We start from the raw sequence: 13,481 nt of genomic DNA on the forward strand, positions 1-13,481 counted from the left end.
AAATAAAAAATGCCAAAGGTCTACATGGTTTCCTATTCAAACAGAACTGTGCTTCATTTAACTGACTAAATAATTTATATTCCCTGCCAATTTTCAAATTTTTGTTGTCTCAACTGTACACAAAAATTCAACACTGGAAATAAATTTCTTCCACTGAGTAAACACAATAAAGATAACACATTCTCATAGGCAGCAAGTTAGTTTTTCATTATTTTTGTGACCACCTTTACTATAGAACCTAAAAGACCTTCATTAGTTTTATTAGAAAAAAAATCTATTTTGATAACTGTCACTTTTATCAGATGACTGACAGTTTCAAAGTAATTCTATTTGGGTATGGTTGGTACAGATGACAGCTGAAGGCAAGGACATGGGATGTGGATAATACAGTAAATATTTCAGGCTTTGTGCCCATATGTTGTCCCTGTTATATATTCTTCTTGATTTTTTTAAAAAAAGAAAAACCTGGGGGTAAAGGGGCAAGGAAACAAAACAAAAACAGAAAAAGAAAAAGAAAAGAAAAACCCATTAAAAAAGTAAAAACCATTATTAGCTTGTAGGCTGTACAAAAATAGGAGGTGAACCATAGTTTGCTGACCTCTGGTTTATATAAACCCTAAAGAAACCTGGCTGTAAGCTCAAATTCACATGTGGGAAAGTTAGTCTAATTCAAGAAATTCTAAAGATTCATGATCAACTGTCAAAAACCAGGTTTTCTATAAATTAAAAGTATTTGATTTAAAAAAAGTAAGAAAGATACCCAAACACTATCACACTTTTATTATTTTGAAAGTGTGTTTCAACCCTATGGTATAAAACATCCAACCAGAACAAATTTTTTTAATACTTTGTAGAACTTTCATTTATTAAAAGTGACACGATTAAATAATCATGTACTCCTCAGTAAGATATACCAACTAAAAATAAAGGAACCATACATTCTTGACCTAAAGGGAATGATTGCTTCTTATTGTACTTTTTAGGAAACTATAATCATCCTCTTATTAAAAGGTAATCCTGTTGTGATCTTAGTACAAAGGAACTTCTGCTCTGGCACTTCTCCCATTTGAACATAGTTTCTTGCTATTTTTTCTGTTTTAGCTCCTTCTGAACCAGACTTACACAATTTACATTGTTACACGAGTCTTTGTCTCACTTCCCCCTGTTTTCACAACCTGATGCCTAGTCTAATCCCTCTGAAAGAAGAAACTCACAAACCCATTCAGAGCTCAGAAAATATTATTAAAATATAGTTAAGTTCTTACCTCTGGTTTTTTCATTATCTGGATACTGAACATGTGATTTTTCATTGGATATATGACAATAAGGACATCACCAAATTCTGTAGGAATAATTCCTCTCCTGTAGTCTCTAGTATGCTCTGACCAAACAATGTGTACTTCATCATTTCCCAAATGTCTCAACTGGAAAACCAAAATAGTTCATAGTGCTTTAGAAAAAGCATACAGTTTTTCATACAGCTACTGACAACATACTATACTATACTATAAAAAATATTAAAAGATAAAGAAATTAAAACCTCCCTCTCTCTCTGCCCTCCCCCACCTCTGCACGCGTGCTCTCAAAAATAAACATTAAAAAAAATTAAACAAGCGAGTGTTTTAAGATTCTACTCCTTTTTTTCTGACCATTCTCTCAAAGTGCTAATGAGCAGTAAAACTGCCTAAAGAAGGCACCAGGAAGAGAAGGAAAAGAAATAGGTAATTCATAAATTGGGTAAATAACCTACTAAGTAAGAGAAAGTTGACTGTTTGGTTCAACAAATTTCCAGGGTTTCTCTGCCTATGAAATGTTGCCTACAAAATTCTTCCAAACAGATTCTTGAAATTTGTTACAGTCTCAAGATGTTGTTTAAATATTTGTGGTGCTTACAAAGGCTTCTGGCAATCAGAGAGAGTTAACATTATGGTGGTTAAAATGATAAAAAAGCAAAGCATCCAAAAGTTGGATTTCTAATAAGTTATTAGAAAAATGAACTTAATGCCCATTAGTCTTGAGTTTTCTTCATAGAGATTATTGTATAAACATGTATTTTAATATAAAATGTGGTTATCTTAGTATATTAATGGATTCTGTCACTCTCAACATCTGAGTGCATTTTTGGTGTATATCTCACATGGGCTCTTTGACTGCTTTCAGATAAATGGACACATTGTATGGGAAGGTTTGGAAGAGAAAACTAGGGTGTCATCAATAGTTTTTGTATGAGCTAACATACAAATGATTTGTTTTTGAAATATGTAATTTACTTGGCTTAAAGACCACAGAGTAAGAGAGAAGTTTAAATGTGTCATTTAAATAACAACAAAAAAAGGAGTCAAATCCAATTAATGAAAGGCTCTCTTCTGTTAGCCTTAACCCTGGAGTTTTTTTTTTTTTTTTTTTAAGTAAGCTCTGTGCCCAACCTGGGGCTCAAACTCATGACCCCAAGATCAAGAGTCACACACACTACTGACTGAGGCAGCCGGGGGCCCCTTAACCCTGGAGTTCTTAACCCAGGTTCAAGGGGTCTGTGAATATTTGAAAATAACTTGGCAAAATTTTATTTGTGTATTTTTCTGAGAAGAGTCTATCAAATAGGAGTACGTAACACCAAAAAAGCCAAGAACCATTGTTCTAATGGTTTCTAAAGTCCCAAACACCAGTCGATCTAGAAAATCCTAATCACTATGAACATCACTAAAGTATCTGAAAATACAAGGTAAATCCCTGAATTTTAACATTTGTATTCTTAAGCAAGAAATGCCCCCTCACATACTTCGATGGATTATAAGATAGAGGTAGCTATTACTCTAAAGACAGTATCCAGCTAAACCTATAGACCAGAATCTATTATTTTAGAAATATAGTATAAAAATATTTATTTTCTTTTAAGGAGACTATTTTAGGTTTAAGCGTATTAAATATTTTTTCCTTTTTGGAAACAATAAACATACTCATTGCTCTAAATTCATGATGGTAGGCCTAATCATCAAAATATTGTTTAAGTTTTAATTCTTCATTATTTACACCACAACACACACACGTGTCGAAACACACACCCCTTGAATGATATAAATTCGGTACTTGGGCTCTGTGACATTTTAAAAAACCAAACAGATTACACAACTTAGAAAAGCTATGGCTCTATAATTTCATTTTTTAATCAAAATACTTTAAAAATATCCTTCCTATACAGCCATCCCCATGTGTCAGCTTCCCTAATAGGTTTATGTTAACTGAATACAAAAGAAATGTGAAATAAATTTAACCAGGAGGGATGATCCAATCTAATTTTGATACATTAATGTCATATGCTGTACATGTTACAATAGCAGCCAGATCTAATACTAAGCTCCAGGCTATACTGAGATTTCCAAATGGCAGATTGTTCTAAGTGATATCAAGTATAATTGAAGTAATAAACGATAGTAAAAGCTGAGCACACTGTCAGGAAGAATTTAAGTATTTACTTTTTAAAATTAAATGAGTTAGGTTAGGAAAGACAAGACAACTGAAATAATGCAGGTCTCAATTTACAGAAAATTCCTTTTATTTATCTGCTACATTAACCCTTGAACTCTTGCCAAAGCTATCTATAATTTCTAGTGCCTACTTATCTAAAGAAATGAGAGAAAAGGGCAACTAAAGTTTTATCTTATAAACAAAGCCTGTCTTCAAATATCTACCACAGTCTTAAAAGTCTGTCATAGAAGTTTAATGGGAAAAAATAATACATTTTTACTGAGATGTTGTAATGAAGATATTTGTGGCAAAGAACCATGCATATAACAAAGTCATGCTAAACATATTCAAGCATTTTGAGGGGAAAGCTTCAAGACCATCCCTTACCTTTTTAAAAAAATAATTATGTTGTCATGATTGGGCATGTTTTTGTATCTTTAAGTCTTTAAAACTTACTACATAATAAACACAAATTGAGAAATTGCTAATCATTGGTATGTATATCTTAGGAATTTTTGAGAGATTGCTGAAAGAATGAATTTTGAGTATTAACAGTTAATAGAAATTTCAGAAGTGAAGTGTGTTTGACACTCTGACATGAATACTTTATATAATATTTGATGTTTATTTATTTATTCTCTATCTCTTAAGGACTTACAAGGTTGTGTCCTGTGTATACTCACCAGGTTTCCTATACTCCAAAAATTCTCAAAGAGTTCCTACCTACATGTTTTTGTACCCAGATGCTAATCACTTTTAAAGAGAGTACAAGACTTCTGTTTATGGGACAAATCTGGTAAAATGATTGGCAACCAAACAACTCTTCCAAATCCACTTCAAATGCTGATGAAATAATTTTAATTCAGCTATATAATATAGGCAGCAGATTATCATTATCAATTCATGAAGATAAAGAAGTTAAATGAAATTAACATGTACAAAATTGAAATCCTCAATACATTATAGAATATTAACACTGAAAGAGACCCTAAGTAAAGTTCTGATTTCCAGCCCCATACGGGGAACTCCCACTGCAACATCTCTGACGAGTAATCCTGCTTCTATCTGAATGAATACTTCTAGGGTTGGGAACTTTATACCTTCATGAATCACCTATTCATTTTTAAAGAGCTACAATCATTAGAACATTCTTTATGCTAAGCTAAAATTTGCGTTCCTGAAGCCTGTTCTTCTACAATGATCCTTACCAAAGAAATCCAGTCTATATTCTATATATTATCGTTTCAGATATTTGAAGATTGCTCTAACGTAGATTTCAACTTTTCTTTTCCAGGTTAAATGTGTCCTTACTTCCTCCTTGAGTTTACAAAGCTATTCATTATCCTGAATTATTTACCTCAGTTTATTGATGTTTCTATTAAATTGTGGTGTCTGGAATTGAACACATTACTAATACATGCTCTGACCAGTACAGTAAGCTCATAGTGGGACGACTTTCTTTGTTCTGTTAACTGAATTATTTTCTGCATTTTTTCAAAGTTGGCTCAAATAGTAGTTGTGATTAATTCAAACCCTTCAGTCTTGTTCGTATAAAGTCCTAAGCAGGTACAACTGACTGCTAGAATTAAAGAGAGAATTTATTCTATTTATTTATTTATTTACTTACTTATTTTACTTTTTTTTTAATATGAAACTTATTGTCAAATTGGTTTCCATAGAACACCCAGCGCTCCTCCCAACAGGTGCCCTCCTCAATGCCCATCACCCACCCTCCCCATCAACCCTCAGTTTATTCTCAGTTTTTAAGAGTCTCTTATGGTTTGGCTCTCTCCAAGAGAGAATTTATTCTTATTAAATTTTGCCTTGCCAGGTTTAGATTATCTTTAAACCTATCTTGTTAGTCTGATTCTGCTATTCAATGTGTTGGCTCTCTCTTTCCCAGATTTGGGCTATTCTTAAATTCAATTTCTTGTGTATTTATTTAGATTTTAGATAAAAATGTCAAATAGGACAAATCTGGGTAACAGCCTTATATGGCAAGTCATTTCAGTGTTCCTCCTGGTTAAAATAATATCCAACATCAAGAACCTGGGTGGCTCAGGTTGAGCTTCCAACTTCGACTCAGGTTGTGATCTCACAGTTCATGAGCTCAAGCCCCACTTCAGGCTCACTACTGTCACCCTGTCAGTGCAGAGCCCGCTTCAGATCCTGTTTACCTCTCTCTGTCCCTCCCCTGCTTGTACTCTCCAAAAATAAGTAAAAAAGAAAAAATATCCAACATTTATTAAATTCTTAGTATTCTTTTTTTTTTTTTTTTCAACGTTTATTTATTTTTGGGACAGAGAGAGACAGAGCATGAACGGGGGAGGGGCAGAAAGAGAGGGAGACACAGAATCGGAAACAGGCTCCAGGCTCTGAGCCATCAGCCCAGAGCCTGACGCGGGGCTCGAACTCACGGACCGCAAGATCGTGACCTGGCTGAAGTCGGACGCTTAACCGACTGCGCCACCCAGGCGCCCCTAAATTCTTAGTATTCTAAGTGCTTTGGCATAACTGAATTTTAACAACAATGCTACAAAGTAAGTACAATTGTTATTACCCCTATATTTTTTTTTACAGGTGAGGAACTGAAGCTGAAGAAGATAAATAAACTTGCCTCATGTCACATAAGTAGTTACGTGGTAGAGCCAGAGCTGAAACTCAGGCAGGCTAATTCCAAAAACCATACTTTAACCACTTCTCTATATGCCTCTCATTAGATAATTAATTTAGGTCTCCAGATATGATTATACAACCAGTCATGAATATACTTAATGAACTATTATTAAGACCACATTTCTTCAACTTGTCCACAACAACTTAGCTAAATGCTTTATACTGTCTATGGCCTTCCCTGTCTAGTAATCCTATTAAAACAAATTAAGTTACTTTGATGTGATTTGTTATGGTGAACTCATGGTGGCTCCTAGTGATCACTACTTCATTATCTAAGTGCTCACAAACCATCTGTTTAATAATCCTATTTTGTCAGGCATTGACATGGAGCTCATGAATGTTAGTAATTTTTGTAGTTAGTGGACTGTTCCATGTCCTTTTATGAAAATCAGATGTTTGCCTATCTTAAGACAGTGTTCTCATTTTCTACAATTATCAGAGATTACATTCAATTCTAGATTTCCTCAATGCCACAAAATAGCATTCATTTCATGGAGCTGGAGACTAGATTTCATGTAAAGTAACTTATCATCTTTCACACAATCAGGTTATCCTCTGAATTCCCCATTTCTGTTGAAAGTACCTAACTGCTAATTATAATTAGTTAGGATCAAAATCTGAAAGTGTTCAATTTCTGTTTTCCTTACCTATCTCTTCATTTTTTTTAAAAACGTTGCCCTAGGTCAGATGTTCAAGTCATCCTACATACTTGCACTCGTTCATAAGTTCTTAAAAGGCCTCTCTCTTACCCTCCCTCCTTCTTACCTATCTTTCTTGATACATTAGGAAATACTGAGAGGTGACTAAATGCATTGTGCTGGCTGCCACAGACAGATACAATGGTGAAAGAAAACCAGACTCTTAGTCTCTGCTCTCAGAAAGCTTCAAGTCCAGTGAAGGAGACAGAGTAAAAGAATTAATAAATGAATAATTAATGATAAAGATAATACTCTAAATAAATTTCTCTGAATGCAAATAACAAAGAAAACTGATTATTACGGTACTTGAAGAATGCACAGAGGTTAATTAGGTTTTGCAGTTCAGGAGATTGTGGTATGAACATGCAGAAACTGAAACTGAGTAATACTCACTGCTTCGAGCCCTCATTCTTTTCCCTATCTTTCAGATACCCACATATAGCAAAAAACCCCACTATCATATACTCCTTAATCATGTTAAAAAAAAACATACTTTCATACATTTTAGGATCATACATATTTTCATATGTTCACTTGCTGTCTGCATCATTCATTTTTTTAAATATGAAATTTATTGTCAAATTGGTTTCCATACAATACCCAGTGCTCATCCCAACAGGTACCCTCCTCAATGCCCATAACCCACTTTCCCCTCCCTCCCACCCACCATCAACCCTCAGTTTATTCTCAGTTTTTAAGAGTCTCTTATAGTTTGCCTCCCTCCCTCTCTGTAACTTTTTTTTCCCCTTCCCCTCCCCCATGGTCTTCTGTTAAGTTTTTCAGGATCCACATAAGAGTGATAACATGGTATCTCTCTGTATGACTTATTTCACTTAGCATAATACTCTCCATTTCCATCCACATTGCTACAAAAGGCCATATTTCATTCTTTCTCATTGCCAAATAGTATTCCATTGTGTATATAAACCACAATTTCTTTATCCATTTATCAGTTGATGGACATTTAGGCTCTTCCCATAGTTTGGCTATTGTTGAAAGTGCTGCTATAAATTGGGGTACAAGTTGCCCGTATGCATCAGCACTCCTGTATCCCTTGGGTAAATTCCTAGCAGTGCTATTGCTGGGTCATAGGGTAGGTCTATTTTTTATTTTTTTGAGGAACCTCCACTAAAAGGCAACTGATGGAATGGGAAAAGATACTTGCAAATGTAATATCAGACAAAGGGCTAGTATCCAAAATCTATAAAGAACTCACCAAACTCCACACCCGAAAAAACAAATAATCCAGTGAAGAAATGGGCAAAAAACATGAATAGACACTTCTCTAAAGAAGACATCCAGATGGCCAACAGGCACATGAAAAGATGCTCAACGTCACTCCTCATCAGGGAAATACAAATCAAAACCACACTGAGATATCACCTCATGCCAGTCACAGTGGCTAAAATGAACAAATCAGGAGACTATATAGATGCTGGAGAGGATGTGGAGAAATGGGAACCCTCTTGCACTGTTGGTGGGAATGCAAACTGGTGCATCATTCATTTTTAGTAATTAAGAAAAGGTTCTTGAAACAATAGGCATGGTATCAAGTATACAATTATCTTAGCAGAGTGGGCGCTCAACATACACTGCTGACTATTAAAAAGACAGTCTTGAAAATGCTTTATTGAAATGTGTGACTTAAGTGCAGAAGGTGTGTTTGAAAAGACAATGGCTTGAAAACTGGTTTTTGAAACATACTAACAACCAACTGAAAAAAAAGAAAAGAAAATCCATACTGGACTTTCTTCTAGTACAACCAGAAGCCTAGTATAAAATTTTCCTTTAAAATATTTTCCATTACAGAAACTCAAGAAAACAAAGCTATTATATTTGGAAACTGTTGGATTCTGAAGTTTCAGAGGAGGAGAAGCAACAGTTTTTAGACACGTGGGGTGACTTTTTTGGTTACATTTGGACGAACATGGACTTCACAGTTCTTGGAAAAACACCAGAGGGTGTTCAAGTCTGTATGCTTGCGCTGAAGAAAAAGAGAAACACAGGCGGGAAAGAAAAAGGACCACAGGAAAAAGAGAGGAGACCTAGGAAAGGGCTCAGAGAAAAGAGAAGAGGAACAAGACATGATTAGGTTAAGTCTAGTTATAGTATCATGTACTTATCTTGGTAAATTTTTTGTCATTATGTAGTGCACAGCATAAAAATAGAATTATCTGCAATTATGGCATTTATTTAAATACGCCACTTTGATGATGACAGGAGCTGTAGGTGCTACAAAGAGAATAAAATAGGGTAATGTGGTAGTGTTACTGGGTGAAGGGGACTTCTTTAGTTGGAAAGTTTGGATAAGTCTCTCTGACAAACTGTCATGTGAATCTGAGGATAGAACAGTGAGAGTGAGAAAGCCTGATGATGTGGAGAAAGAACATTTAAAATGGAAAGAACATAAGTGCATAGCCTCTGAGACGGGTATGAGCTTGACATGCTGGCAGGTCAGAATGAGAGCCAGTGAGGCCAGATTGTGCTAAATGAAAAGGAAAGTGACAGGAGATGAGATCAGAGAGGTAGGCAGGCAGGTGGCCAAATCATGTAGGGCACTGAAGGCCGTAGTGAAGAACTAGAACTTTATTCTACATGCAATGAGAAGTCACTGCCATACCATCCAAATTATACCATTTGTAGCAGTGAGATAAATTTATTCTGAGCCATTTCTCTATACTCTTGTCATAAAGAATATATTTACAGAAATTGGGGTTAAGGGTAGAGGGTATGATATTAAAATAGAATTATTTTATGTAAGATTGTTAGTTTGGGGTCAAAACCATGAGTATAATTCTGTACCAAAGACTAACTATTATACTAACTCTACTTTTACTAAAATAATAAAAGTTTTGTTATTATTTCTTAAATTTGTTTTTGAATTCATTTTCCAGACTATATTTAGCATAAAAGTTCTCTGGAAAGTAAGGTATATTTCAATTTTATTTCTAGATAAGATAAAGAAAAATAGGTCTAAAATTAAAATCTGACCAAGCAGGTCAATAAAGCTCATTTATTTGGGAAACTATTGTGACCAAATTCCAAAACAGAAAATGAAGTGCTGTCCATTACATTAACGATTTTTCAGAGGAAACTGACTTGGCTGTATAATATTTCTAAGAGAGTACTTTGTTAGACTGAATGTTTGATTAATTTGCTCAAGAAGTATAGTCTATGTTGTAAAAATTCTCTTACTACTGTCTTAAGACTTGAAAAAGCTTCCCTTCACAAGAAATAAAACACTACATTTAAACAGGTTCAAGGATATTTACCTCTCATTCTGAGAAAATAAAATGCTTAAAAATAATTTACAAAATCACCACATGATATTGTAAATAAAAAGTGAGAACTAAAATTAGTTTCTATAAAATAGATATAAATGATTTTCTCCAATCAAGTTTAAAACACAGAACCAGAGTCGTAAATAATTCTAGCTTGCCAGAGGCACGGCTATTTCTTTATACTGACTGTCGACTACCTAATTTAATTAGAGGTATTAAACTCCATGCTGAGGTCAACGAGCCTTACTTCCTCCAATATTACACTTCAACCAGTGCTCATTAATGTGTCTACTGAATGGATTAACACACCTAAAGATATATGTACAAAGGAAAGGGGGACAACCTAATGATACCCAATTGTTCATTTGTAATAGGACACATGTTCTAGGCCTCAACTTATTACCACTAATGTGGAATTTATTAAATTGAGGAGAAAAAAATACCAATACAGAAAGTGATTTTTTTATTAGGGAGAACTGGTATAAGACAACTGGTTTCTATGATTAAGTTTAAATATTTAACCTTTTATTAAAAACAAAATTGATACTATAAAAGAGCTAAGATATAAGCCTGTTGGAAAAATCTTACATACTAGGACTCTGAAAAGCAGATTAAGGGCAAGATTCACAGGGAATAGGGAAAGGAAAACTCAGTATATAGAGAGAAATAAATGTTAAGATTGTTTTGACTTCTATCAAAAAAAAAAAAAGGTTTGGAATAGTTATATTGAATTATGAGACTAGGTATATTTTTTCCTTTCTACTGAATTAAATGAAATGTTGCCTCAATTTAGTCCCATCCTGATACAGATTTTATTTAAACTGATTTAAACTACCTAGGAGAACTATACCCTTCCAAAATGATGTTGCTTTATTATATATTGTTTATAATTTTGATGGGCTTCACTTTCATATGGTAGGTACCATATATGTGAAAGTAGTGACAATTTAAAATTTTCACTAAAACAAACAAACCCTTTAAATTGCTTTAAGTAAAAAAGCCTAAGTAATGAGGGTAATTTTCTTCAGTAAAACAGGCATTAACAAAAAACCCAACAGGCATAATTATTTTAACAACTGAAATAATTCACATGCTTGCATTCTAAAATTTCTAAAAAATGGGGCGCCTGGGTGGCTCAGTCGGTTGGGCGTCTGACTTCAGCTCAGTCACAGCTTGTGAGATGAGCCACACACAGGGTTCTGTGCTGACAGCTCAGAGCCTGGAACCTGCTTCAGATTCTGTGTCTCCCTCAATCTCTGCCCCTCCCCCACTCACATTGTCTCCTTCAAAGATAAACATTAAAAAAAATTTTTTTAAATAAATAGATTTCTAAAAAATTATAAATATATGCTTACATTTTAAGTCAGGATACTTCTGAGGTGCCTGGGTGGCTCAGTCATTTAAGTGTCTGACTTGAGCTCAGGTCATGATGTCACGGTTTGTGAGTTCAAGTCCTGCATCAGGCTCTGTGCTGACATTGTGCAGCCCGCCTGGCCTACTTGGGATTCTCTCCCTCTCTTTCTGCCCCTCTTCCACTCACGTGCATGCACTCTCTCTCACAAAATAAATAAACTTAAAAAAAAGTAACAATACTTCTGACATCTCAATATTAAATAACTGGAATATTATGCCATGCAATTGCCTGTGTCCTTCCTCCCTACTAAATAAGTGGGAAAAATATTAGCACTTTTCCACTTGGTAAATTACCAAATAATTTTAAGTTTATTTATTTTTTCCAAGTTTATTTATTTTGAGAGAGAGAGAGAGAGACACCATGTGTGCGAGCAGGAGAGGGCCAGAGAGGGAGAGAGAGAATCACAAGCAGGTTCCACACTGTTAGTGCAGAGCCCAATGTGGGGCACGAACTCACAAACTGTGAGATCACGCTCTGAGCAGAAATCAAGAGGTGGACACTTGCCTGACTGAGTCACCCAGACACCCCAATAATTTTAAATTTAGAATTAGCTTAAAAGAAAAAAAGTTAAAAGTTTTTCTAAAGTGTGATATTAGCAAAATGGTGGACCAGGGAATCTCTAAGCTCTTATTTCTCCATAGAAACACTGAAAAATATGAAACTTATATGTAGAAATTTCACAAAAGAACGTGTTACAGCTAACACATGAATTCAGCAAAGTTGCATGATACAAAATCAACACATGAAAATTAGTTGCATTTCTATATACTAACAATGAACAATTAAAGGTTACAAAACAATTCCATTTATGATTGCATCAAAAAGAATAAAACACTTACAGAAAAATTTAACCGAGGAGGAAAAAGACTTGTATACCAAAAACTACAAAACAGTGCTGACTTTAAAGACTACAGGAATAAATGGAAAGACATCCCATGTTCATTGAATAGAAAACTTAATACTGTTAAGATGACAGTATTACATGTGCGCACACACACACACACACAAAGATGACAGTATTACACAAAGTGGTCCAAAAATTCAATGCAATCTCTATCAAAATCCCAACTAAGTTCTTTGTAGAAATAGAAAAACCTATCCTAAAACTCATCTGAAATCTCAAAAGACCTTGAATAGTAAGGACAATATTGGGGAAAAAAAAAAAAGAACAAAGTTGTAGGACTCTTATTACTTGATTGAAAAACTTACTACAAAGCTACAGTAATTAAAGCATTTAATTAAAGCAAAAGACCCCCCCCCCCCACATTTAGACCAAAGAAATGCATACGGAATCCAGAAATAAACCCTTGCATATAAAGTCAACTGATTTTTGGCCTGAATGCCGAGATCATTCAATGAGAGAAAGTGCAATCTTTTCAACAAACAGTGGTTGGAAAACTAGGTAGTCATATGAAAAAGAATGAAGTTGAACCCTGATCTCCACTATATACAAAAATTAACCAAAAATGGATTCAAAAATTAAAATGTAAAAGCTAAAATGATAAAAATCTTAGAGGAAAACATATGGGAAAATCTTCATGACATTAGATTTGGCAATGATTTATTGAACTGACACCAAAAGCAGAGGCAACAAGGGGTGCCTGGGTGGCGCAGTCGGTTAAGCGTCCGACTTCAGCCAGGTCACGATCTCGCAGTCCGTGAGTTCGAGCCCCGCATCAGGCTCTGGGCTGATTGCTCTGAGCCTGGAGCCTGTTTCCTATTCTGTGTCTCCCTCTCTCTCTGCCCCTCCCCCGTTCATGCTCTGTCTCTCTCTGTCCCAAAAATAAATAAAAGTTGAAAAAAAAATTAAAAAAAAAAAAAGCAGAGGCAACAAAACAAAAACGTGATAAATTGGACTCCATCAAAATTACAATTTTTGTACATCAAAGGACACTATCAAGAGAGAGAAGACAAGCCACAAAATGGGAGAAAATATTTGCAAGTCAT

The 13,481-nt window shown here is 34.8% G+C and overlaps 1 protein-coding gene across 11 annotated transcripts in view; it reads right to left on the bottom strand.

Annotated features, from left to right (window-relative positions):
• Window positions 1–13,481, bottom strand: part of RALGAPA1 (Ral GTPase activating protein catalytic subunit alpha 1) — a 277,975-nt gene that overhangs the window by 31,552 nt on the left and 232,942 nt on the right. For 10 of the 11 annotated variants that reach the window (XM_043556003.1, XM_043556001.1, XM_043556002.1 and 7 more), the window contains one exon: window positions 1,266–1,424. In XM_043556003.1, coding sequence (XP_043411938.1) covers window positions 1,266–1,424 — 159 coding nt within the window. Of the gene's footprint in view, window positions 1–1,265; window positions 1,425–13,481 lie in introns of those variants that run through there. The other variant, XM_043556005.1, reaches the window with a different exon arrangement.

Source organism: Prionailurus bengalensis, chromosome B3 (assembly GCF_016509475.1).
Source record: "Prionailurus bengalensis isolate Pbe53 chromosome B3, Fcat_Pben_1.1_paternal_pri, whole genome shotgun sequence".
Lineage (NCBI taxonomy): Eukaryota > Metazoa > Chordata > Mammalia > Carnivora > Felidae > Prionailurus > Prionailurus bengalensis.